At 39.3% G+C, this 26,344-nt stretch overlaps 1 protein-coding gene across 4 annotated transcripts in view; it reads right to left on the bottom strand.

The window, feature by feature from the left end:
* The window catches only part of ntrk1 (neurotrophic tyrosine kinase, receptor, type 1), a 223,849-nt gene that overhangs the window by 31,029 nt on the left and 166,476 nt on the right, over positions 1-26,344 (bottom strand). For 3 of the 4 annotated variants that reach the window (XR_009817612.1, XM_061983098.2, XM_061983099.1), the window contains 8 exons: positions 23,846-24,003; positions 22,272-22,414; positions 20,439-20,577; positions 11,472-11,804; positions 10,840-10,857; positions 9,518-9,576; positions 6,413-6,515; positions 628-783 (listed from right to left, as the gene is read on the bottom strand). Coding sequence is in view for 3 of the 4 variants with exons in the window: in XM_061983098.2 (XP_061839082.1) it covers positions 628-783; positions 6,413-6,515; positions 9,518-9,576; positions 10,840-10,857; positions 11,472-11,804; positions 20,439-20,577; positions 22,272-22,414; positions 23,846-24,003 (1,109 nt within the window). In the remaining variant the exon portion in view is untranslated. The remainder of the gene's footprint in view (positions 1-627; positions 784-6,412; positions 6,516-9,517; positions 9,577-10,839; positions 10,858-11,471; positions 11,805-20,438; positions 20,578-22,271; positions 22,415-23,845; positions 24,004-26,344) is intronic. The other variant, XM_061983101.1, reaches the window with a different exon arrangement.

The raw sequence follows: 26,344 nt of genomic DNA, 5'->3' as shown, positions 1-26,344 counted from the left end.
ACCAAAATAGGAGCGCAAGACAACAACTAAAGCACTACACACAGGAAAACAGCAAAAAAGTCAAAATAAGTCAGGGGGTGATGTGACAGGTGGTGAGAGTACACCTACTTTGAGACAAGAGCTATATTGATGCATGCTTGGTTATGGTTTAAAGTCATATCCAACAATTGCGACAACACTTTTTACTGTCAACTGAGTTCAGTTTTTGAATTATTTCTGCTGGTGGTGTGCCTCCGGATTTTTTCCAACGCAAAAAATGTGCCTTGGCTCAAAAAAGGTTGAAAAACACTGGTTTGGCGGATTGGAGAGCTAGCTTGCGCAGCTAGTGGGTCCATGACGATGACTTCTGTTTTGTTTGATCAGCCGGTTTACTGCCGTGTTACAGACACGGTTTGGAAACAATTAAGGTATGTAAATAAATATTTATAAAATAATGCTGTGTAAATAACTAATTTCACAACGTATATATCTGCGGCTTATAGTCCGGTGCGACTAATATATGGAAAAATATGTATATTTCTAAATTTAGTGGGTCGGCTTACATTAAGGTGCGCTCTATAGTTCAGAAAATACGGCCAATAAAAACGAGTCATGGCCTGCAAATGGCCGCACGTTGGACACACTCACACATGTCTTTGTCCTTGATGATGCCGCAGAAGTACTGCGGGTTCTCCACAAAGCTGGACAGGCCCGAGTCTTCGTCGGAGGAAGGCGGGCTGGTCCCGAATTTCATGAAGCGCAGCGACACGGCCAGGTCGTCCTCGGTGCCCAGCACAGACGAGCCTGATGACAGCAAACAAGCAATCAAGTCTGGTGATTGTGGCGGAATATTCTCAGGAACCAAACATCCCCGTCTGCTGGCGTCGGATTAATAATGGCCGTCATCAGCGCGGCAATCAGGCCGCATTGAAGTCGAGCCAAAGGCGGCGCGTGAAGCCTAAACGCTATCAGTAGAAGGCCAAACGAGCTAGGCCTAAACAGTCGACTCCACTCGCCGGCCAAACCGCAGAACCTCCAGGGTCCAAAAATGGAGAGCAAGCTGATGGAGGGAAGGAGTCCACTTAGGCAATCAGAGCCACTTAGGCACTTTTAGAGCCACAAGTGTAAATGTGCGCTCTCTGCTCCGCTTTTGTCCGTCATCTTTAATGGCCTGCACCGCACGCGCGTACCAAGGGAGGTGTTCTGCTCTCTGGCAGTAATTAAGGCACTTTAGGCCGCCTGACACAGCGTGTGCAAAGTTACATTAGCCGGCCTCTCTGCGGAGCGTCGCCTTCTCGCCGCCACGATACAGCACGAAGAACCGATCACTGTGCAGGAAATCAATAAAATCACACTTTTGTCGTGTATTGTCAACACGAGCAGCACACTTTTAAAGCTGCAGACCGCTCATGTCGTAATATTTTGTTTCCTTACACTTTTGGGTCACATTTGCAAGTATTATGTTGCATGTATTATGTTGCAAGTATTATGTTGCAAGTATCATGTTGAAGTATTATGTTCCAATTATGTTGCAAGTATAATGTTGCAAGTATTATATTGCAAGTATTATGTTCCAAGTATTATGTTGCAAGTATTATGTTCCAAGTATTATGTTGCAAGTATTATGTTCCAAGTATTATATTGCAAGTATTATGTTCCAAGTATTATATTGCAAGTAATATATTGCAAGTATTATGTTGCAAGTATTATGTTCCAATTATGTTGCAAGTATTATGTTACAAGTATTATGTTGCAAGTATTATATTGCAAGTATTATATTGCAAGTATTATATTGCAAGTATTATGTTCCAAGTATTATGTTGCAAGTATTATGTTCCAATTATGTTGCAAGTATTATGTTACAAGTATTATGTTGCAAGTATTATATTGCAAGTATTATGTTCCAAGTATTATGTTGCAAGTATTATGTTCCAAGTATTATATTGCAAGTATTATGTTCCAAGTATTATGTTGCAAGTATTATCTTGCAAGTATTATGCTGCAAGTATATTGCAAGTATTATATTGCAAGTATTATGTTCCAAGTATTATATTGCAAGTAATATATTGCAAGTATTATGTTGCAAGTATTATGTTCCAAGTATTCGGTTGCAAGTATTATGTTGCAAGTACTATATTGCATGTACTATATTGCAAGTATTATGTTGCAAGTATTATGTTGCAATTATTGTATTGCAAATATTATGTTGCAAGTATTATGTTGCAAGTATAATGTTGCAAGTATAATGTTGCAAGTATTAAGTTGCAAGTATAATGTTGCAAGTATTATGTTGCAAGTATTATGTTGCAAGTATTCTATTGCAAGTATTATGTTGCAAGTATTCTATTGCAAGTATTATGTTGCAAGTATTATCTTGCAAGTATTATGTTGCAAGTATTATGTTGCAAGTATTATATTGCAAGTATTCTATTGCAAGTATTCTATTGCAAGTATTATGTTGCAAGTATTATGTTGCAAGTATTTTGTTGCAAGTATTATGTTGCAAGTATAATATTGCAAGTATTATGTTGAAAGTATTCTATTGCAAGTATAATATTGCAAGTATTATGTTGCTAGTAGGCCCTGCTATGAGGTGGCGACTTGTCCAGGGTATACCCCGCCTTCCGCCCAATTGTAGCTGAGATAGGCTCCAACGACCCCCCCCGACCCCGACCCCAAAAGGGACAAGCGGTAGAAAATGGATGGGATGGATGTTGCAAGTATTCTATTGCAAGTATTATGTTGCAAGTATAATATTGCAAGTATTCTATTGCAAGTATTATGTTGCAAGTATTATGTTGCAAGTACTATATTGCAAGTATTATATCGCAAGTATTATGTTGCAAGTATTATGTTGCAAGTATTATGTTGCAAGTATTATGTTGCAAGTACTACATTGCAAGTATTATATTGCAAGTATTCTATTGCAAGTATTCTATTGCAAGTATTCTATTGCAAGTATTATGTTGCAAGTATTATGTTGCAAGTATTTTGTTGCAAGTATTATGTTGCAAGTATTCTATTGCAAGTATAATATTGCAAGTATTATGTTGTAAGCAGCACGGTGGAAGAGGGGTTAGTGCATCTGCCTCACAATACGAAGGTCCTGAGTAGTCTTGGGTTCAATCCCGGGCTCGGGATCTTTCTGTGTGGAGTTTGCATGTTCTCCCCGTGACTGCGTGGGTTCCCTCCGGGTACTCCGGCTTCCTCCCACCTCCAAAGACATGCAGGTTGATTGGCAACACTAAATTGGCCCTACTGTGTGAATGTGAGTGTGAATGTTGTCTGTCTATCTGTGTTGGCCCTGCGATGAGGTGACGACTTGTCCAGGGTGTACCCCGCCTTCCGCCCGATTGTAGCTGAGATAGGCTCCAGCGCCCCCCGCGACCCCAAAAAGGGAATAAGCGGTAGAAAATGGATGGATTGATGTTGTAAGTATTTTGTTGCAAGTATTCTATTGCAAGTATAATATTGCAAGTATTATGTTGCTAGTAGGCCCTGCTATAAGGTGGCGACTTGTCCAGAGTGTACCCCGCCTTCCGCCCAATTGTAGCTGAGATAGGCTCCAACAACCCCCCGCGACCCCAAAAGGGACAAGCGGTAGAAAATGGATGGGATGGATGTTGCAAGTATTATGTTGCAAGTATTATGTTGCAAGTATTCTATTGCAAGTATTCTGTTGCAAGTATTCTGTTGCAAGTATTATGTTGCAAGTATTATATTGCAAGTATTATATCGCAAGTATTATATCGCAAGTATCATGTAGCAAGTATTATGTTGCAAGTATTATGTTGCAAGTACTATATTGCAAGTATTATGTTGCAAGTATTATGTTGCAAGTACTATATTGCAAGTATTATATTGAAGTATTATATTGCAAGTATTATGTTGCAAGTATTATGTTGCAAGTATTATGTTGCAAGTATTATGTTGCAAGTATTATATTGCAAGTATTATATCGCAAGTATTATGTTGCAAGTATTATGTTGCAAGTATCATGTTGCAAGTATTATGTTGCAAGTATTATATTGCAAGTATTATGTTGCAAGTATTATGTTGCAAGTATTATGTTGCAAGTATGTTGCAAGTATTATGTTGAAAGTATTATGTTGCAAGTATTATGTTGCAAGTACTATATTGCAAGTAATATATTGAAGTATTATGTTGCAAGTATTATGTTGCAAGTATTATGTTGCAAGTATTCTATTGCAAGTATTATGTTGCAAGTATCATGTTGCAAGTATTATGTTGCAAGTATTATATTGCAAGTATTATGTTGCAAGTATTAGGTTGCAAGTATTATGTTGCAAGTATTATGTTGCAAGTATTATATTGCAAGTATTATATTGCAAGTATTATGTTGCAAGTATTATGTTGCAAGTATTATATTGCAAGTATTATGTTGCAAGTATTATATTGCAAGTATTATATTGCAAGTATTATGTTGCAAGTATTCTATTGCAAGTATTATGTTGCAAGTATTATGTTGCAAGTATAATATTGCAAGTATTATGTTGCAAGTATTCTATTGCAAGTATTATGTTGCAAGTATAATATTGCAAGTATTATGTTGCAAGTATTCTATTGCAAGTATTATGTTGCAAGTATAATATTGCAAGTATCATGTTGCAAGTATTATGTTGCAAGTATTATGTTGCAAGTACTATATTGCAAGTATTATATTGCAACCATTATGTTGCAAGTATTATGTTGCAAGTATTATATAGCAGACTTTGCAAGCAGGTGCAATTCCAAGACGGTAGATGTCAGTAGGCTAGTCCAGATACCAATCATTTGGTACCGGTACCAAAATGTATTTCGACACTATTCAAAATAAAGGGCACTACAAAAAATTGCATTATTGGCTTTATTTTAACAGAAAATCTTATGATTCATTAAACATATGTTTCTTATTGCAATAAAAGAAGAATGTTGTCATGAAATAAGATGTTGAACATACAAGACAACTTGTCTTTTAGTAGTAAGTAAACAAACAAAGGCTCCTAATTAGTCTGCTGACGTATGCAGTAACATATTGTGTCATTTATCATTCTAGTATTTTGTCAAAATTATTAATATACTTTTTCATTTATTGTTAATATTTGCTTACTCTCTTTTAACATGTTCTATCTACACTTCTGTTTGAATGTAATAATCACTTATTCTTCTCGTTTGATACTTTACATTAGTTTAGTACTTACAGGATCATACATTGGTCATAATTAAAGTTCTCCTGTGACCAAGGACGAATTTCCTGACTTTATAAACAATAAAAAAGACGAAAGATTTTGTGATAACAAAAAATATCGATGTAATCATTATCGACTATGTACAGCTCTTGTATTTGGTATCATTACAGTCGATGTCTGTGTAGACCCACCCATGGCATTTGTTTACACATTCAAGAGCGCTAGCTTGCTGTTAGCAGTGAGCTATTGTATCCTCCTATGGTGTGCAGTGAAGCATGTTTAGCTATTCCTCGTCTGCAGGGATGATACTAATTTACTATTTACTACTTATACTTACTTGTTGCCATGGAGGCGAGGATTAGCGATTAAGAACTAGCTAAAACACCACCGACCGCTAGCTAGCTAACAGCTAACAAGACCAAGAACTAAGCGCCTCTTGCAGAGCGGCGCTTCACTGTTCATAGCTTCAACTTTATCGCTATTTTTTAGGGCCAAAATGCGTCCATTCTCCCTTTTCTGTCTCCACACTGTTTCTGCTTGTAAGTACTTTGTGCGTATGCGTTGCCTAACCTGCACCTAGGTCAGGACGTGGCGACGGTGCGTCGACTTGTTTGCCCGCCAAGTGTTTGAGTTGGTGCCGAGTTTACAACCGAACGTGCAAGAAAGGTATGGTAGTTTTGGATCTTCCGTGAATCAGTACACAGTAGTACTGACGGAATTCAGTCGGCACCAATTAAAGTACTGAATCCGGTACCCATGTCCCTGGTTGTGCGTTCCATAAGTTACTACTACTAGTACTACCGTTAGTACTACTACTATTACTAGTACTCTAAAGCATCCAAGTTGACTGACTGTGGTATTGTCTAGCCTTGGCAAATAAATTGTAATGGAAATTTTCTAATAAAGTAGTAAAACAAAATTGTCTTTCTTAGATTTATTTGAAAAGCTTGAGTGGTTTAAAAAGCACAGGTCACATTTGTAGCAAGTATGGAAGGAATGTGCACTTTGCTGTTTCTACACTGAATACGGGACGGGAGAGCGGGAGTAGGCTCAGTTTGGGACGTGAAGAGAGCATATGACACGACAACAAGTCTGGGAACCGTTAGACAACGGGGCCCTGTTAACTTGAAGTGTTACTTTCAGGACCAGGCTACACACAGGGCAGATTGTGCTTTCTCTACAGTAATATTGCAGTTTATAATAGACATGCAAAGCTACATCAACGTTTTCCAGCACAAACTCACGGTGTATGCCAAACTTGGAGTTCTTGCCACATTTGTTGATAACCAAGACGGTGGCGAGCAGGAAGGTGCAGGCAAACAGAGCGAGACCCACGGCCACCGACACCTGCCGGAACAAAGCAAAAACACTTCAAAGCTGTTTCATCGCTACAATAATAGTTCAGCAGTACCTCGGGATACAAGTTGAATTGGACTTGTGACGCAGCTTGTACCTTAAAAAGTGGAAACCTAAAACAACGTGAAATGCATTTTAATAAGAAAAACAAACTTTTAGTGCAGGGCTGTCTAAATTGTTTTTATTGATTTATTGTTTTTATACATGAATATTAACGTATATTGTAATATTTATCCTACATATTTTGATTATTATTTCTTTTGAATGGACTAAAACTAATCTTTAGATTTTGCGGTCAAAAAGTGGTCATTCGGTCGCCAGAATTTTACAGTAAAACTTAGTGGTTTTTACAGCACCGTTTTTTTAATGGCAAAATTGTAGTGAATGAGCTGCCATTTTTTTAACTGTATTTTTTACTGTGTATTACCGTATTTTCCGCACTATAAGGCGCACCTAAAAACCACAAATTTTCTCAAAAGCTGACAGTGCGCCTTATAACCCGGTGCGCTTTATATATGGATTAATATTAAGATTCATTTTCATAAAGTTTCGGTCTCGCAACTACGGTAAACAGCCGCCATCTTTTTTCCCCGTAGAAGAGGAAGTGCTTCTTCTTCTACGCAAGCAACGGCCAAGGTAAGCACCCGCCCCCATAGAACAGGAAGCGCTTCTTCTTCTACTGTAAGCAACCACCCGCCCGCGTAGAAGAAGAAGAAGAAGCGCGCGGATATTACGTTTCATTTCCTTTGTGTGTTTACATCTGTAAAGACCACAAAATGGCGCCTACTAAGCGACAGGTTTCCGGTTCATGAAAAGACGCAATCTCTCCATCCGCACACGGATTACTATTTCACAGCAACTGCCTAAAGACTTTCAAGAAAAGCTGGCTACTTTCCGTGCATATTGTAAAAACAAGATAGCTGAAAAAAAGATCCGGCCAGAGAACATTATCAACATGGACGAGGTTCCACTGACTTTTGATATTCCTGTGAACCGCACTGTGGATACAACGGGAGCACGTACGGTGAATATTCGCACCACAGGGAATGAGAAGTCATCCTTCACTGTGGTTCTAGCTTGCCATGCTAATGGCCAGAAACTTCCACCCATGGTGATATTCAAAAGGAAGACCTTGCCAAAAGAGACCTTTCCAGCCGGCGTCATCATAAAAGCTAACTCGAAGGGATGGATGAAGAAAAGATGAGCGAGTGGTTAAGGTAAGTTTACGCGAAGAGGCCGGGTGGCTTTTTTCACGCAGCTCCGTCCATGTTGATATACGACTCCGTGCGCGCCCACATCACGCTGGTTTTTAATATATTATTAAAGTTTGACTGACCTATCTGACTGTTTTTTTGACATTCCTTTAGCGCAGTTAGATGCGGCTTATAACACGGAGCGTCTTATAGGTGGACAAAGTTTTGAAATATGCCGTTCATTGAAGGCGCGGCTTATAACCCAGGGCGCCTTATGGTGCGGAAAATACGGTACTGTAAATGGAACAACAGTACCACATTTTTTTAAGGTACAATTTTGGCCAGTTTTTTTTTTTAATTATTATCCTAAAATGTATTGTCCTTTTTACCGTGTACAATTTTATTTTTGACATCTTAAATCGAGCAAATATTTAAGTATGTTGTTTTATTTGAACAACAAAAATTTTAAATACATGTCTTTTTTCTTGACAATTGAAAAGAACAAATGCATTTAGTAAGAAAAGATAATGTACTTTATTGACGAATATTATTTCCAGGTTTTCGCGGGCCACATAAAATGATGTGGCCCCCCCGGGGCCTTGAGTTTGACACCTGTGTTTTAGATAATATATATTGTATGAATAACAGTAACAATAACAATACAACAGAGGGAAACACAAACAAAGGGAGTAGTTTTATGACGTAATGTAATAAAGTACATAATTTACCTTGGAGAGTGGACTTCTACAGTATCTCCTTTTCCATCAGCCGGCGGCGTTTCTGGGTGTTGTTGATAAATGGCTTTGGCTTTGCATAGTAGAGTTTTAACTTGCACTAACAGATGTAGCGACGAACTGTAGTTACTGACAGTGTTGATATCCTTTACACACTGATGTCGCTTTTTGATGCAGTACCGCCTAAGGGATCGAAGGTCTGTAATATCATCGCTTATGTGCAGTGATTTCTCCAGATTCTCTGAACCTAGACGGTGAAATCCCTAAATTCCTTGCAACAGCTCGTTGAGAAATGTTGTTCTTAAACTGTTCGACAATTTGCTCACACATTTGTTCACAAAGTGGTGACCCTCGCCCCACCCTCGTTTGTGAATGACTGAGCATTTCATGGAAGCTGCTTTTGTACCCAATCATGGCACCCACCTGTTCCCAATTAGCCTGTTCACCTGTGGGATGTTCCAAATAAGTGTTTGATGAGCATTCATCAACTTTCTCAGTCTTTTTTGCCACTTGTGCCAGCTTTTTATGAAACATGTTGCCGGCATCAAATTCCAAATGAACTAATATATGCAAAAAATAACAAAGTTTTCCAGTTCGAATGTTAAGTATCTTGTCTTTGCAGTCTATTCAATTGAATATGGGTTGAAAAGGATTAGCAAATCATTGTATTCTGTTTTTATTTATGATTTACACAACGTGCCAACTTCACTGGTTTTGGGTTTCATGGATAAATGTCCGCCTTGTAGGTATTATTTTAACATTGTTGGCTGGTGTTATGGACTCATTCTGCTTCAGTGTGGTGCAGGCTAGCAGTGCTTTCTTCCTTCCAAAGCTTGGAAAAACAAAGTCATGTCCATCTCTAGCTGTAAGCTAATGCGAGCGAGTAAGTTTCGGTCGGCTCTTACGGGGTTGCTTGTGGCATTCACTACGCCATCTAGTGGTGATGATGCTCGTAACTCCAATTCGTGCTTGTCCCCTAAAGCATTAACAGCCGAGAGACAGCCGATATCCTAAAAAACGGGTATCCCGAGGTAGCGCTGTACTCACAACAACAACCATTGCGTACCACAAAGACTCGACTCTCCAGGTTCTCTGTGACGTCCATGTTGGATCTGTTGGTGGGAGCTGAGGAGACGCAGCAACAGTGAGGTGTCAGTCAAAAAAGAAGTTGACATCACAAGAAAAAGTAATTGTAATCTAAAACAGGGGTGTCCAAAGTTTTTTAATGGCCCGCGGCACATATTAGAAATATTATTTAAAAAAAGACTTCAAAAAGTAAAAAAAGGTGAAATGTCATTGCCCCCAAAAATAATAATGAATCAAAATCAATGTTGTTATGATTTGTTCACCTATTCAAGGCTCCAATTACTTCACATCATATATTGCACTTTGAAATATTTTTTAGGAAAAATAAAAAAAAGAGTCTAAAACAAACAAACAAATATATAAAAAGGTATAATCCATGTATAGATCTGAAGTTGATGTACAGATTTAAGCATTGGAAGTAAAAAAAAAAAAGAAAAAGTACAACTTATTTTTAACACTTTTGGATCCCTAAGAGTTTGAGTGGGATATTTTTATTTGTAAACGGCCAATGCTCAAAAATAATAATGAATCAAAATCAATGTTATGTTGTTAAGGCTCTAATTACTTCACATTGAATATTCCTTTTTTTAAATATTTTTTCGTGGAATATTTTGTGTTTTTGCCCCTGTAACAAAAAGGGCATAAAAACATAAAAATTATTGATCCAGAGATTTACGCGTTGAAAAAAAAAAAAATATATATATATATATATATAACTTATTTTTTTTAAATGTTTATGACTTAAGACTACTTGAGCGGAGCCCTAAATGTTAAAGAAAAATAGAATAAAGAATTGAAAAAATTAAATACAAACAAATAATAAAAAATGAATAAATAATAATAATATATATTTGGTTATATTTGGTTATATATTGGTTTTGAAAATGAAAAGTATCAAATGGCCCCCGCAAGCTTTGATTTTTCAACAAGTTTGGACACCCCTGATCTAAAAATAACTCAGCTGTTTAATAAATGGAGATTTAGAACAGGGCAGCTGGAAAGATGCATTTCAATCAAAGGTGTAAGTTTATAGGACAATCTTGGCAGTGAAATAAAACAATCTAAATATCCTAATGCATTTAAAACAATTTTTTTTTAAATCATGTTTTTTTGTTTTTTTGTTTGTTTCCATGTTTAATTATTTTGTTGTTTGTTATGACATTTGTATGTTATGAATCCAGAAAAATTGCCTTTTCATTCTTGTTTTTCTAATGACTAATTATAATGTTCTGTTAGTTCATTTTGATCCTTGAATGAAAAAATAAAAAACAAAAAATGAGTGGAAGAGAAAGGAACACTCACTTGGATCCACATTGATGACTTGAGGGAACAAAGAGCACAAATAGTTTTAATGAAGTGCAGATCTCAAACCGGATCATCAGGTCCACTTTTACGTCTTTGGTTCCGGAGGAGTTTAGCTCCCACGGTCAAATTGTGTTGTAAAACATTTATGTGCCATTGTATAGATTACAATTGCACTGTCCATGGTTCACTCATTCTGAAAGTAGCAACTTCCCTTTTCTAGTCTCATTCCGAACATCTATATTACTGTGAAAAGCACATTCTGTGAAGCGTACATCCTGACCTTGTCCGCATGCTTGACTGTGAATGTCGGCTTCTTCATCCCAGTCTAACAGTACATCATTGTCTGGATGGCCCATTGCTTTCCACTGAGTTGCGTCATATGCTCTCTCTCCCCCCTCCAAACTGAGCCTACTCCCTCCCTTCCACCTTGTATTCCGAGTATAAAGAAGAACGCACTTCTCTTCCTGTTGCGTACTCCTTACATACTTGCTATGAATGTGACCTGTGCCTTTTGAAATGCTCGCACTTTTCAATTAAATCTAAGAAAGACTACTTCCAATACAAAATGTTGAAGTAATATTCCTCTAATTGCCCTGCATGATCCCCATAAAGAGAATATAAAAACTCACCCGGAATGATTCCCTCCGGGTTGGACGGGTCGAAGGGGTTGTCCATGAAAATCCCGCTGGCGGTGGCCTGGTCCCGCCCCAACCGGTTCTCCACCTTCAGAGTGTAGTTGCCGTTGTTCATGTGCGTGGGCTTGTTGAGGAAGAGGCAGCCGTGCTTCTCCGAGCCGTCGGTGGAGTCGCGCAGGAGCTTCGTGTACGTGTATGCCGTCTCTATCAGCTCTTCGCCCTTGTACCGCCAGCTGATGTTCACCTCCGGATTGCCGTCCGCGCCAAAGGGGAAACACCAGTGATGCTGAAGGATGGCGTTGTCCAGGTAGAGGATTTTGGCCCCGACTGGGGGATGATAAAGATTTGTCAGTGAACTACACAGCGGCTACACAACCACTGTTGGCTCGGTCAGCATTAATGGAATGGAACTTAATCGTCGTTGCATAAAAAGTACGACAAAATGTACATTTCAGTTTGAGACCGGAAGAAAACCTGGAGAAAAGCACATACGAGGAGGGAGGGGGCGGGCATCCGGCCCGAAGCTGCTGCCACCGACGGCTCTGTTGTCCATCACAGAGACCATGGGCAGAGCTGTGGGGAACTGAATCGCAAATTGGATGACATCTCAGAGAAGCTTTATGCTCTGCAAAGCGAAATTATAATCAATTTGAGAGCCAGACTGGACAACTAGAGCACACAGACCTTCTGAATGTGTTTGCTCGCCCTAACCAAAACAATCCTCCTCTTGGCTCCCTCTGCATTGGCCTCGGCAGGGTGAAGCAGTTAACACCCCAGGAAGACCATCGCAGCGAAATGGGCTCTGAATCCCTTCCTCCTTCTTCAAAGACACCTGGGATGCTGACTCTGTTCTGTGATGCCGAAGGTAGCCACTTCCAAGCCTACGGACAAACACGCACCCATGGACTACCACTTTTACCTCCCCTCCCCTCCCCTCCTTGGTACGATGGCCCAAAGAGATTCCGGCCAACTCGGTTTCAAAGTCGGTAGCAAACACGGCGCCCTGTAGTCAAGTGAGGGAATTTTGACCAATCAGAGAGAGTATGGCTAGAGGATCTCCTAAATGATTGGTCAGAAGGGCGCCATGTTTGCTACCAAATTTGAAACCGAGTTGCCCGTACTCTCTTTGGGCCATCGTACCAAGGAGGTAAAAGTGGTAGTCCATGGGTGCGTGTTTGTCCGTAGGCTTGGAAGTGGCTACCTTCGGCATCACAGAACAGAGTCAACACCCCTGGTGTCTTTGAAGAGGGAGGAAGGGATTCAGAACCCCTTTAGCTGCGATGGTCTTCCTGGGGTGTTAACTGCTTGACTCTGCCGAGGCCAATGCAGAGGGAGCCAAGAGGAGGATTGTTTTGATTAGGGCGAGCAAACACATTCAGAAGGTCTGTGTGCTGTAGTTGTTTCGTAGAGGCTCTCAAATTGATTACAATTTCGCCTTGCAGAGCATAAAGCTTCTCCGAAATGTCATCCAATTTGCAATTCAGTTCAGAGTCCCCACAGCTCTGCTCATCCTACAGTCATTTGTGGCAGACATCAGATATTGACTGTCAACATTTTAGATTTTTTTTCAAATTTTGAATTGATTCAGAGTTTAAATAAATAAAAAATTAGATTTTTCTTCTCCCAAAACTATCTGACCTAAAGTCAGATACAAAAGTCCAAATGGCAGATTCTGCTACTGGACACAACCTGTGTTTATTGTTTCAGATATTGACAGTCAACATGTTAGATTGTTTTTTTTCCACATTTTGAAAGGATTCAAAATTAAAATAAGAATTGTGATTTTTATTTGCTTACACTCTCTGATGTAAAGTCAGACAATCAATATGTAAGATTTTTTTTTTTCAAATGTTGAATGGATTCAGAGTTGAAATAAATAAGAATCGTGATACCCCCCCCCCCCAACACTATCTAAAGTCGGACGAAAATGTCCAAATGGCAGATTTTGCAACTGGACACAACCTGTGTTTATCGTTTCAGATATTGACAGTCAACATCTCAGATTTTTTTTCCCCAAATTTTATTTCCTTCTGCCTTTGGACAAGTTTTCTTACTGCAGATGTTGCATTGCCCTTCTGTTGAGACTGGGCTTTCAACCGGAAGTGAAAGTGCCGTTCTGTCTTCTAGCCGTCCATACCGTTTCTACTCGTATGGATTCATCATCCATCACTCCAAGCAACGTTTGTAAGTTTTACAATATAACTAAAACAATTATCGTAATGTAATGAAGCTAGCCTGTTAGCATTAGCTAGAATGCTAACATGCTTATGAGTGTCTCGGTTAGTATTAAAGTTAAAGTTAAAGTTAAAGTACCAATGATTGTCACACACACACTAGGTGTGGCGAGATTATTCTCTGCATTTGACCCATCACCCTTGATCACCCCCTGGGAGGTGAGGGGAGCAGTGGGCAGCAGCGGTGGCCGCGCCCGGGAATCATTTTGGTGATTTAACCCCCAATTCCAACCCTTGATGCTGAGTGCCAAGCAGGGAGGTAATGGGTCCCATTTTTATAGTCTTTGGTATGACTCGGCCGGGGTTTGAACTCACAACCTACCAATCTCAGGGCGGACACTCTAACCACTAGGCCACTGAGTAGGTGCACTAGGCCACTGAGTAGGTGGCCGAGTAACCTATTAACTTAAAATGGCATTATTTTTGTATTGTTTCGTAAATTCACCTAAACGTCACCGTGGAGTTAAGTCTGTTTAGCGGATTGGAGAGCTAGCCGGGAGTGGACCACTCCTCTTATTGATCTGTGTAGCGGATTGGAGAGCTAGCTTGCACAGCTAGTGGGTCCATGACGATGACTTCTGTTTTGTTTGATCAGCCGTTTTACTTCCGTGTTACAGACACCGTTCGGAAACAATTAAGGTATGTAAATAAACATTTACAGAATATTTCTGTGTAAATAACTAATTTCACAACGTATATATCTGCGACTTATATATGTCGGTGCGGCTAATATATGGAAAATATTTTTGTTCTCAAATTTTGTGTGTATGGCTTATTTATCGGTGTACTCTATAGTCCGGACAATACAGTATATCTCAGATGGCTACAATCTATATAGTGATGTATACTGTACATACATATTTAGTTTAAGTCATATCGCCCATCCCTATAACAAAGTAATATTATATAAGACATATAAATTGGGGGTCCCAGCTCTATCAGTCTGGCCCGGAGGACGGTGAAGACGCCTCGTGATGCTTTTTCCAGACAATGTTGGTCAAAGTCCATTTCTTGCTGATGGTTGTGCACGTGGCCCTTCACCTTTCCACAAATCAATGTCCTCCATCTGTGTGTCAAACCTGCGCCGACCCGCTATGAATAATGGATCCGGGTCAACGTGTGGACCTGACCACAAAAGCTACCTGGAAGCTGCGCCAGGACGTGAAGTTACAGGAAGTGTCTAAAACCTCCGGATCGAAGGTTCCGTTCCGACCCTTAACTTGTGACCCCGCCTGAGTGCTGCGCTCGCAGGGATGCAGAGAAAATCATCATCAGTTGACTGAGTTAAGAGTCTAGAGAGTTCAAGTTAAAAGATAAGACAAGAACACTTTTTATATGCACACTAAATCGTAAATAAACGTCAACAAAAGTCAGCTGCATCGCCTCTGAGTTGGTGAAAGTTAATTCTAGATTATAAATCATAACTCTCACCGGGATAGTAGAAGATTGTGGACATAAACCCACAAGTTGGTCAACTTTGACATCCAACTTAGACCCAGGGATGGCGAGAAAGACCAAAAAAACCCACTTGTTTGCGGGGTTTTTTAACCCTTCGCAAGGATTATGAGTAATTCTTTATCTAAACGAGAAGATATAAACATCCCAGTGAGAGCAGAGATTGTACAGTAAGTGATTGTTTTATTATGTTTGTATATCTTCTGTATAGCACTTAGCAATACTGCTACATGATGCTTAGTGTTTCCCTAAAGCTGCATAGGTTTAGCACACAGCTTCTAAAACGTGCAGATATCCTCCTTATATTCAGGATCAAAAATAGAAGTTTAAAAAAATTGTGACTCTCCTTTATGTCATGTTTAACTCCTCCATTTGTGCCTATACACAGATCACAGCCCCCTCAGTCCACCAATTTGCACGAAGAAGCGCATGTAAAATGTCGAACAATGAATGACAGGGCGCTTGATATGAAGTTTCACCAAAAACGTATTCCCAGCCCATTCCTGCTCCCTCACTGATAAACACATAATGGCAAATGTGCCTAAAGTGGCACGCAGAGTTAGTGCTGGTCTTCTAAAAATATATAATATATGCAAGTTTATGTTTTAAGAATGAACTTATTTTGAACCAAAAAAAAACATTGAACAATTTATTTCCCATAAATTTGTTGTGGTCCAAAAAATGCACCAAATTAAATATAAATTGGATTAAAAAGTAACCCCCCCCCCCCATAAATAGTGTGAAAAGGTTTCACTTTGGGGGCCTTTAAATTAAATAATACTAAGCACAGGTCTGTCAATATTGTTTTTATTGAGGGCCACATCGCAATTATGGTGGGCCCTGGAGGGCCGTTTGTCAAAGTGACTAAACTGTATATGAATATTAATGTACAAAAGCCTCGTTACACAAGTTGCACAAGCAACACTTTGGGATTATTATAATTTTTACGAACAAACTGATGGACAACTTGCTTTTAAATGGTAAGATGAGAAGATATTTAAGTTAATACTTTCCATAAAAATGTTTTCAACATATTGTTGCGTATATACCAAATGTTATTGCATGCAGTACTTTTTTCTGTCAAAATTGAAACAACAAATACCATTTCACAGGCCACTTAAAATATTGTGGCGGACCACCTTAAACGTGTCAAATTAAATGACATGGCGGGCCATTTTAAATATTGTGGCAAGCCAAATTAAACAATGTGGCATGTCAAATCAAATTATAATGTGTCAGACCATATAAAATTACATGGCGGGCCACATTAAATATAGTGACGACCAAATTAAATGATATGGCGGGCCACATTATATATTGTGGCGGGCCATAATGTGGCGCGCCACTTTAAATAATGTGGCAGACCACATAAAATGACATACCAAACCACATAAAATGACATAGTGGGCCACGATATATATATATATATATATTGTGGCGGGCCACTTGAAATGACATGGTGGGCTACTATACATACTGTAGTGAGCCACATTGAAATAATGTGGTGTGTCAATTTAAATGATGTGGTTAGTCACATTAAATGATGTTATGGGCTACATTCAATGACCACGTAAAATGACATTGCGAGCCACTTTACATATTGTGACAGACCACTTTAAATGACATGGCGGGCCACTTAAAATTACGTGGCGGGCCTCATGAATTGATGTGGTGTGTTAAATTAAACGAGGTGATGGGCCACTTTAATTATGTTGCAGACCACGTAAAATGACAAGGCGGGTCACATTAACTATTGTGACGGACCATCTTAAATGACAATGCGGGCCTTATATATTGTGGCAGGCCACAATGTGGCAGACCACAATAAATGATGTGGCAGACCACAATAAATGATGTGGCAGACCACATAAAATGACATGCCGGGCCAAATTAAATAATTTGGCAGAACAATGATATGCCAGGCAATTTTAATAAAGTGGCGGGCCAAATTAAATGATGTGTTGTGTCAAATTAAATGATGTTATGGGCCACATTAAATGATGTGGCAGACCTTGTAAAATGATATGGTGGGCCACTTTTAATAATTTTGACAGGCCACATTACATGCCATGGCACGCCATATTATAGAATGTGGCAGACCACATGAAATGATTCGGCGGCCACCTTAAATGATGTGACAGACCACGTAAAAATAACATTGGGCCACATGAAATGACGAAATGTCACTAAATAATGTGACAGAACACCTTGAATGACAAGGCAGTCCACTTGAAATAATGTGGCGGGCCAGTTTAAATGGCATGTAATGTGGCCTGTCAAATTAAATGATGTAGAGGGCCAAATTAAATGACGCGGTAAACCACATTAAACAATGTTATGGATTACATTAAATGATGTGGCAGACCTTGTCAAATGACGCAGTGGTCCATTTTTAAATATTGTGACGGGCCACTTTAAATGGCATGGTATGCCATATTACATAATGTTGCAGACCACATGAAATGACGTGGCGGGCCACCTTAAATGATGTGACAGACCACGTAAAATAACATTGCGGGCCATCACTAAATAATGTGACAGAACACCCTGAATGACAAGGCCGGCCACATTAAATAATGTGACGGACTGCATTAAATGAAATGGCAGTCCACTTGAAATAACGTTAAATGTTGTGGTGTGTCAAATTAAATGATGTAGAGGGCCAAATCAAATGACGTGGTAAGCCACATTAAACAATGTTATGGACCACATTAAATGACGTGGCGGACCACTTAAATGACATGGCGGGCTATTTTAAATATTGTGACGGTCCACGTTAAATGGCATGGTGGGCCACACACATTATATAATGTGGCAGACCACGTCAAATGACGTGACACACCACGTAAAATGATATGGCGGGGGGGACCACATTAACTGGCCTTCCGGGCCACATTATATAATGTCGCAGACCACGTGAAATGATGTGGCGGGCCAAATCTAGTCCCCGGGCCTTGAGTTTGATGCCCGTGGCTTCGGACCTCAGCCCTGCCTGTGAGCAATGGTAGTCACCTGCAGGTGTTCAAGGCTGGGCCACTATGACAACTTGGAGGCAAAATTAAAAAAGTACAAATAAATACAATTGCAAGCATTTTTCTCCTCGCCAGGAGTTGTGTTCTTAGAAAAAGAAAGTTGCTCTTTTATGTAGAAGGGTGGCCTGCAGACGAGTGCTGGGAATCAATGGCGCAGCGGGCCACTCAGCAGTAAACACCCGCTGTTCTGGGAGGTAATGAAGGGTAATTAAAGGGCTGGCGGTTAACGAGCGTCCGTCCACCAGTGGGGCCGATGTTGATGGATCTGCTGCATTTACAGCCTGCCACTCACGGCAGATGAAGCGCTTTTCCGGAGTAGGCGGCACAAGTCCATTAGGCCGGACTCAAATCGGATCTGAACTGGGTTATCCAAGCCTTTTTCCTGAGGCTCCTTATCTGTCCCTGGGTGCTCGTGCATTGGCTCCATGTCCTCGCCGGTGTCGCCGATGCGCAGATGACAGATGATATCATTGGCAGTAAAGCGGCGCTAATGCACTCCTTCTGGACTCGGGCAACTTTCACACTAATGCGTCTGAGAGCCGCAAACAACAAGCCCAGCGGTAATTAAGACGCCAGCGTGGAAGGTTCTCTCTTTTGTCCGCGCCATGAAATGGTCGGCCATGTTGTGCTTCACGTGCTGCTGTGTTATTGTAGGCCGCTTGGCAGAGAGCTCCATTAAAAGATGGCGGGAGCACGCTTTCATTTGCCTCAGACCCCCCATTAAGATCTTCCGGAGTCCTATTGAGTCTCCGAGCGCGCAGTTTGACAAACACAGGAAATGTGGGATATGGAGAGGTTTGTATATTGCCCATTTATTTTCAATGGGGGGATATTCCTCGTAATTAAGGGTAATCAGGAAATTTTTGTAACTGGGAAACATGCTGGCTGAAATGTCCAGGGTGAGTGGAGTGTGTGGATGTTGGAATGGTTCAAATTGGATGACAAATGTGGGATATGCAGTCGGTTGTATATTTTCCATTCATTGTCAAATGGGAGAAAATTACTGGAAATTCCGGGAAAACTGGGAATTTTGGGAAAGGGAAAACAGTATCGTGGATGGATGGTTGAAAGCTCGGAATCGGGTTTAAAAATGGCACACAATTTTGAGAATATAGGGCATTGTAGTACTACGAATATGTCAATTCATTTGAATGGGAATTTCCTGGAAATTTGGGAATTTCGGGAAAACAGGGAACTTTTGAAAATATTGATACGATCGCAATTGTTTTAGATGATACGACTGGGTTGGTGTTGGAATTTTTGGAATCGGTTGAAAAATGGCGCACAATTTTCAGAATTTAGGGCATTGTAGAACTATGAATACGTCCATTCATTTGAATAGGAATTTCCTGGAAATTTGTTAATTTCGGAAAATATTGATACGATCACAATTGTCTTAGACGATACGACTGGGTTGGTGTTGTCATTTTTGGAATCGGTTGAAAAATGTTGACGTAGTAACAGTTTAAATTGAGAATGGGTATTTCGGAATTCCTGGAATTTCAGGAAAACCGGGAAAAAAAATAGGAAAGTTGGTTGTCCAAATTAAGAGGAATGTTTTGAAAGCAGAATGGTCAAAAAACGGTTGAAAAATGTGGACTGTAAAAACTTTCCAGGAAAAGGTGAAAATAGGGCTTTGGAAAACCGTGAATTCCTGTAAAAAAAATGTGTATTTGGAAAATGGTGGTTTGATTGTCCAAGGTGAGTGGAGTGTGTGGATGGTGGAACAATTTGAATCGGTTGAGAAATGTGGGAGTTGTGCATTTTTTAAAATTTGGAACGTTTTAACACTTGAACGGTTCCGATCGGATGAAAACTGTGAGTTGTGGAGCGCGCCAAAGTTTTGTGGCGGAATAAAAATACACTTGTGGAAAGAAGTTATGACCGTTATAACTTTCCACCACAAGGGTAGTAAAAGTAGTTCCTCTGTGTTAGCGCTTATAATAACAATAATCTAATACTTGTTATAATTCAAGTGACGACAGTACCGTTGGCGCTTTTTGGATGTTTTTTTTAGACTTTATGGGTGGAATATTGTACTCCTATTAGCTGCATTGTTCACCACCTCTTACTTGCCATATTTTACAACTCAGAATGCATAGAAGAATAAAAACATATGTACATAAGGAATGTGAATGATAGACAAAATTCCACTTTTAGGGCAGATACAGAAGCTGTTGCAGTGCATTGTGGGACTTGTAGTCTCGCTTTGCTGATGCCACTTTTGGGACAACACTCACACTCGATATCCAGCTGCAACATGTCCTCACCGGGACCCGCTTGGTTCTCAGCCTGGCAGGTCAGGTTGTGCAGGTGGTCCTTGGACGAGACGTTGGTGAGGTAGAGGAGCACCTCCAAAGTGGAGTCCCAGATTCTCTCCTGCACGACATTTCCAAAAATGTCCACATAGAAGGGAAAAGTAATAATAATATATATATATATATATATACAGGTAAAAGCCAGTAAATTAGAATATTTTGAAAAACTTGATTTATTTCAGTAATTGCATTCAAAAGGTGTAACTTGTACATTATATTTATTCATTGCACACAGACTGATGCATTCAAATGTTTATTTCATTTAATTTTGATGATTTGAAGTGGCAACAAATGAAAATCCAAAATTCCGTGTGTCATAAAATTAGAATATTACTTAAGGCTAATACAAAAAAGGGATTTTTAGAAATGTTGGCCAACTGAAAAGTATGAAAATGAAAAATATGAGCATGTACAATACTCAATACTTGGTTGGAGCTCCTTTTGCCTCAATTACTGCGTTAATGCGGCGTGGCATGGACTCGATGAGTTTCTGGCACTGCTCAGGTGTTATGAGAGCCCAGGTTGCTCTGATAGTGGCCTTCAACTCTTCTGCGTTTTTGGGTCTGGCATTCTGCATCTTCCTTTTCACAATACCCCACAGATTTTCTATGGGGCTAAGGTCAGGGGAGTTGGCGGGCCAATTTAGAACAGAAATACCATGGTCCGTAAACCAGGCACGGATAGATTTTGCGCTGTGTGCAGGCGCCAAGTCCTGTTGGAACTTGAAATCTCCATCTCCATAGAGCAGGTCAGCAGCAGGAAGCATGAAGTGCTCTAAAACTTGCTGGTAGACGGCTGCGTTGACCCTGGATCTCAGGAAACAGAGTGGACCGACACCAGCAGATGACATGGCACCCCAAACCATCACTGATGGTGGAAACTTTACACTAGACTTCAGGCAACGTGGATCCTGTGCCTCTCCTGTCTTCCTCCAGACTCTGGGACCTCGATTTCCAAAGGAAATGCAAAATTTGCTTTCGTCAGAAAACATGACTTTGGACCACTCAGCAGCAGTCCAGCTGGTGTCGGTCCACTCTGTTTCCTGAGATCCAGGGTCAACGCAGCCGTCTACCAGCAAGTTTTAGAGCACTTCATGCTTCCTGCTGCTGACCTGCTCTATGGAGATGGAGATTTCAAGTTCCAACAGGACTTGGCGCCTGCACACAGCGCAAAATCTACCCGTGCCTGGTTTACGGACCATGGTATTTCTGTTCTAAATTGGCCCGCCAACTCCCCTGACCTTAGCCCCATAGAAAATCTGTGGGGTATTGTGAAAAGGAAGATGCAGAATGCCAGACCCAAAAACGCAGAAGAGTTGAAGGCCACTATCAGAGCAACCTGGGCTCTCATAACACCTGAGCAGTGCCAGAAACTCATCGACTCCATGCCACGCCGCATTAACGCAGTAATTGAGGCAAAAGGAGCTCCAACCAAGTATTGAGTATTGTACATGCTCATATTTTTCATTTTCATACTTTTCAGTTGGCCAACATTTCTAAAAATCCCTTTTTTGTATTAGCCTTACACAATATTCTAATTTTGTGACACACGGAATTTTGGATTTTCATTTGTTGCCACTTCAAATCATCAAAATTAAATGAAATAAACATTTGAATGCATCAGTCTGTGTGCAATGAATAAATATAATGTACAAGTTACACCTTTTGAATGCAATTACTGAAATAAATCAAGTTTTTCAAAATATTCTAATTTACTGGCTTTTACATGTATATATATATATAATAAATAGTCTACCTGGACAATGAAGCGTGACCGGAGGGCATCCGTTCTCCACCTCACTTGAGGGGTGGGACTTCCTGTCACACGACACTCAAAGGTCAGGTTGCCTCCTTCTTGGACCTTGTTGTTGGAGGGGAGGATGATCACCTCGGGCAGACCTGAGAACAGCGCAGGAAACCACCGTAACATTTCTTCCTGGCTATCAGCGAAGGCAGTCACATTTCCCTCCCTCTCCATTATTTGTCCTGCTCTGCATCTCTCATTTTGTCCCGCCTTGTTTTAACTTTCCAAGAGCCTTTCTTTTGCACTGTTCTCCACAAATCTTAACATGGGGTTGATAAACTGGTTTCTCAATTCAATTGACAAGATCTCAAGGAAAAGCACAGGTTCGGACTGAACCTGCCTGTCCTGACGGGACGTTTGCTGCCATAAGCATGGGGGACTCTTGGGGGAAGCGGCGGGTCATGTACCTGTCAGTTCCATATCTATTTGGAAGAGTGGCAACAGGTCTTGTGCTAATTGTATTGATAAGAATGGAAATTACTGCCAAAACTACACAAACACAAAAATGGATTTGCAAGTACAATATTTTTTTTCTTCAAGTTAAAAACAATTCGCAAGTAGAAAACCTATTTTTTTCACATTAAAACAATTTACAAGTACAAAAATGATTGTCTTCAAGTTAAAAACACTTTGCAAAAACAAAAGAATAATTCAAGTTAAAAACAATTCACAAGCAGAAACAAATTTTCTTCAAGATAAACAAATAGCAAGTACAAAAAAAAATCTTCAAGTTAAAAACTATTTGGGCAGCAATAATTGATTTATGTATTGTAAATAAAGTAATGCAGACAGTTCTAAAATGTGTCTGACAGCAGCGAGCCGCCTAACCTCCTTTATTATAGAGCACTTATGTTCCAGTTTTGGACACATTTCCATAAATGTGGGAATTAATTCTACTGTTTCTTATTACAAATGCACTGGTTTTTTTAAAGTTACATGTAATAAACGCTTATTTAGTGAAACGAAAATAAACTTAAAACTGCATCAATAAACAAATTACATTTGCATCAATAATCGATTTTTAATCGAATCGTGAGGTGCCCAAAGATTCCCACCTCTAAAAAAAAAAAATGCCCTGAATGCGCAGCATTAATTTATATGACCCACTCTAAACAACCTTCCCTAGTCATAGTGTAACCCCCCCCCAGCCCCTTTCAAAAAACAACTAACACAAAATGTCAACAGACATGGTCACTGAACTGAAAAATGTCCATTCACCATGAAACAATTCTAAATTACACCCATTTAAAACAAGGTAGAAGTCAAACTTTTCACATACTCTTAATATCAAATTGTAATAATTATAATAATAAAATATCTGCACATGTATGGGCTATATATATATATATATATATATATATATACACATATACACACACACACACATATATATATATATATATATATATATATATATATATATATATATATATATATATATATATATATATATATATATATATATATATATATATATATATATATATATGAGAAACCTGAATCTGTGGAGACTGTGTGGTACTCACTGCAGTTGTCCGTGACCGACGAAGCATCGAGCGCAACTTCCTGTCCGGCGGACAGGCAGGTCAACTTCTGGTCGTCCAGGTCGGCCCGACCGTTCCGCTGCCAGTGTTGCAGCCAGTGGAGGTCACACGAGCAAAGCAAGGGGTTGTCCTCCAGGACCCTGGCAATGGGCGCAAAGAAACTTTTATTTTGTCAAATTCCACGCCTTAAGACACCATAATGGACGCCACTTTTCCTTCGCCCGAAAATAAAAGCTGATCAAATGTCACAGCTGCTTCATGAAAAGTGGGCCGTCAATCACGCCGCTATAGGCGCTCTCGCTCTTTGTTCCCCCCCGATAAAAAGCTGGTGAGGTTCCACGCGCTCAAGTGTGGAGCGAATAAAAAGCTCTCTGACTGAGTTTAACCTTTATGTCAGTACTTTGTGTTTCTTTTTGACGCGCTTAAGGCGTGCGTGCATTTGAAATTATAGCCATTGTTGCTTTTGAACGAGCGGCAATGAGTCAGCCTGTAAGTTGGACATCAACAATAAATACTCATTGGAATAAGATTGATACATTCACAAAAATAATAACACAATTAGCATTATTATATTGTTGACTACCCCTGATGTTAAATCAATCTTGTTAAAAAACTCCATCGGGAGGTTGCCTACAGCCCCAGCTGTTAATGCTAATGCTAATTAAAGGCCTACTTACTTGCTTAAGTAAATGATATAAACATTAGGGCTGTGAATCTTTGGGCACCGCATGATTCGATTCGATTGAGAATCAACTCTAAATTCAAAACAATTCTCGATTCAAAATCAACAATTATTTTTTATTTGATTTTATTTATTTTTATAGAGATCCAGCATCAGACATTCCTATCCATTACATCATATTTACATACATCATATATCTATTGTCTGCCCTAAATGTCAAAATATGTTTTTGTTTATATCCCAACGATACATGACTTATTTTCCAAGATAAGAATATTCATAACGAGAGATGTCCGCCGATATTATCAGCCGATAAATGCTTTAAAATGTAATATCGGAAATTATCAGTATCGTTTTTTTATTATCGGTATCGTTTTTTTGTCGTTGTTTTTTTTGTTTTGTTTTTCAAATTAAATCAACATAAAAAACACAAGATACACTTACAATTAGTGCACCAACCCAAACAACCTCCCTCCCCCATTTACACTCATTCACACAAAAGGGTTGTTTCTTTCTGTTATTAATATTTCTGGTTCCTACATTATATATCAATACAGTCTGCAAGGGATGATTGTGCGTGCTGCTGGTCCACTAATAGTACTAACCTTTAAAAGTTAATTTTACTAATTTTCATTGATTACTAGTTTCTATGTAACTGTTTTTATATTGTTTTACTTTCTTTTTTATTCAAGAAAATGTTATTAATTTATTTATCTTATTTTATTTTTTTTAAAAAGGACCTTATCTTCACCATACCTGGTTGTCCAAATTAGGCATAATAATGTGTTAATTCCACGACTGTATATATCGGTATCGGTTGATATCGGTATCGGTAATTAAGAGTTGGACAATATCGGAATATCGGATATCGGCAAAAAATCCATTATCGGACATCCCTATTCATAACAATTTCTTTCTTTCATTCCTTTCATTTCTTTTTATTCCTTTCATGAAAATGCATGTATACAACCAGGTACAGTTGACACTTTAGTTGTTTTTTTTGTTCTTTATACATTTCCATGATCAGAAAGGAGCAGACGGAAGAATACTATTCTTATATTTATCTGCCCCCTTTTTAACACCAAATGATTTTAGATGACTTTATAACTGTTCCCTCCACCAACACCCGAACTCCAACATACTTTTTAATTTTCGTTTAAGCATTTTCACAATGACACGTCCTATCAAAATAAAAAATCAGTTTGATATAATTCCAGTTGTCTCTTTTTGAAACTCTTTTTCAATTCAAAGATATTTTTGCAACTTTTTAAGTCTTTCTTTAGAGAATTCCATGCTTTCACACCAACAACAGACAAGCACATTTGTTTCAAATTTGTTCGCACTCTTGGATGTTTAAAATCATACGGCCTTCTGTGGTTCTCATCTTCAGACGTGAACACAAATAACTTTTGTAAGTCCTTCGGAAGAACTTTATTTCTATCTTAACTAAATTTAGGGAGCGTCTGCAAGTTGGCGCCAAGGACAGGGGTGGGGAGAATACACAACGTCCCAAAAAGCTAGTACCAAACAAAAAATAAAATCCAGATTTTTTTCTCTGGCGACTTAATTTTCGATTACCATTTAGATTTTGGGGTAAAAAGACAGCTAAGGGTGGAGTTGTTGACGTCATCATGTTATTTCAACAAAATAGGCTAATAAAAAGGCAAAAGAAGCATTATTTATATATTTGAAGACAAATATCTGTGTCTTCATTCATTTTTTGTATCAACTTTTTCTCCTAACATTAAAAGCCTGATCTACAAAGATCCAAATAGCACCGCGCTCAACAGCGTGTGCAA

Source organism: Nerophis lumbriciformis, linkage group LG21 (assembly GCF_033978685.3).
Source record: "Nerophis lumbriciformis linkage group LG21, RoL_Nlum_v2.1, whole genome shotgun sequence".
Lineage (NCBI taxonomy): Eukaryota > Metazoa > Chordata > Actinopteri > Syngnathiformes > Syngnathidae > Nerophis > Nerophis lumbriciformis.
This window is presented reverse-complemented; position numbering and strand designations above follow the sequence as displayed.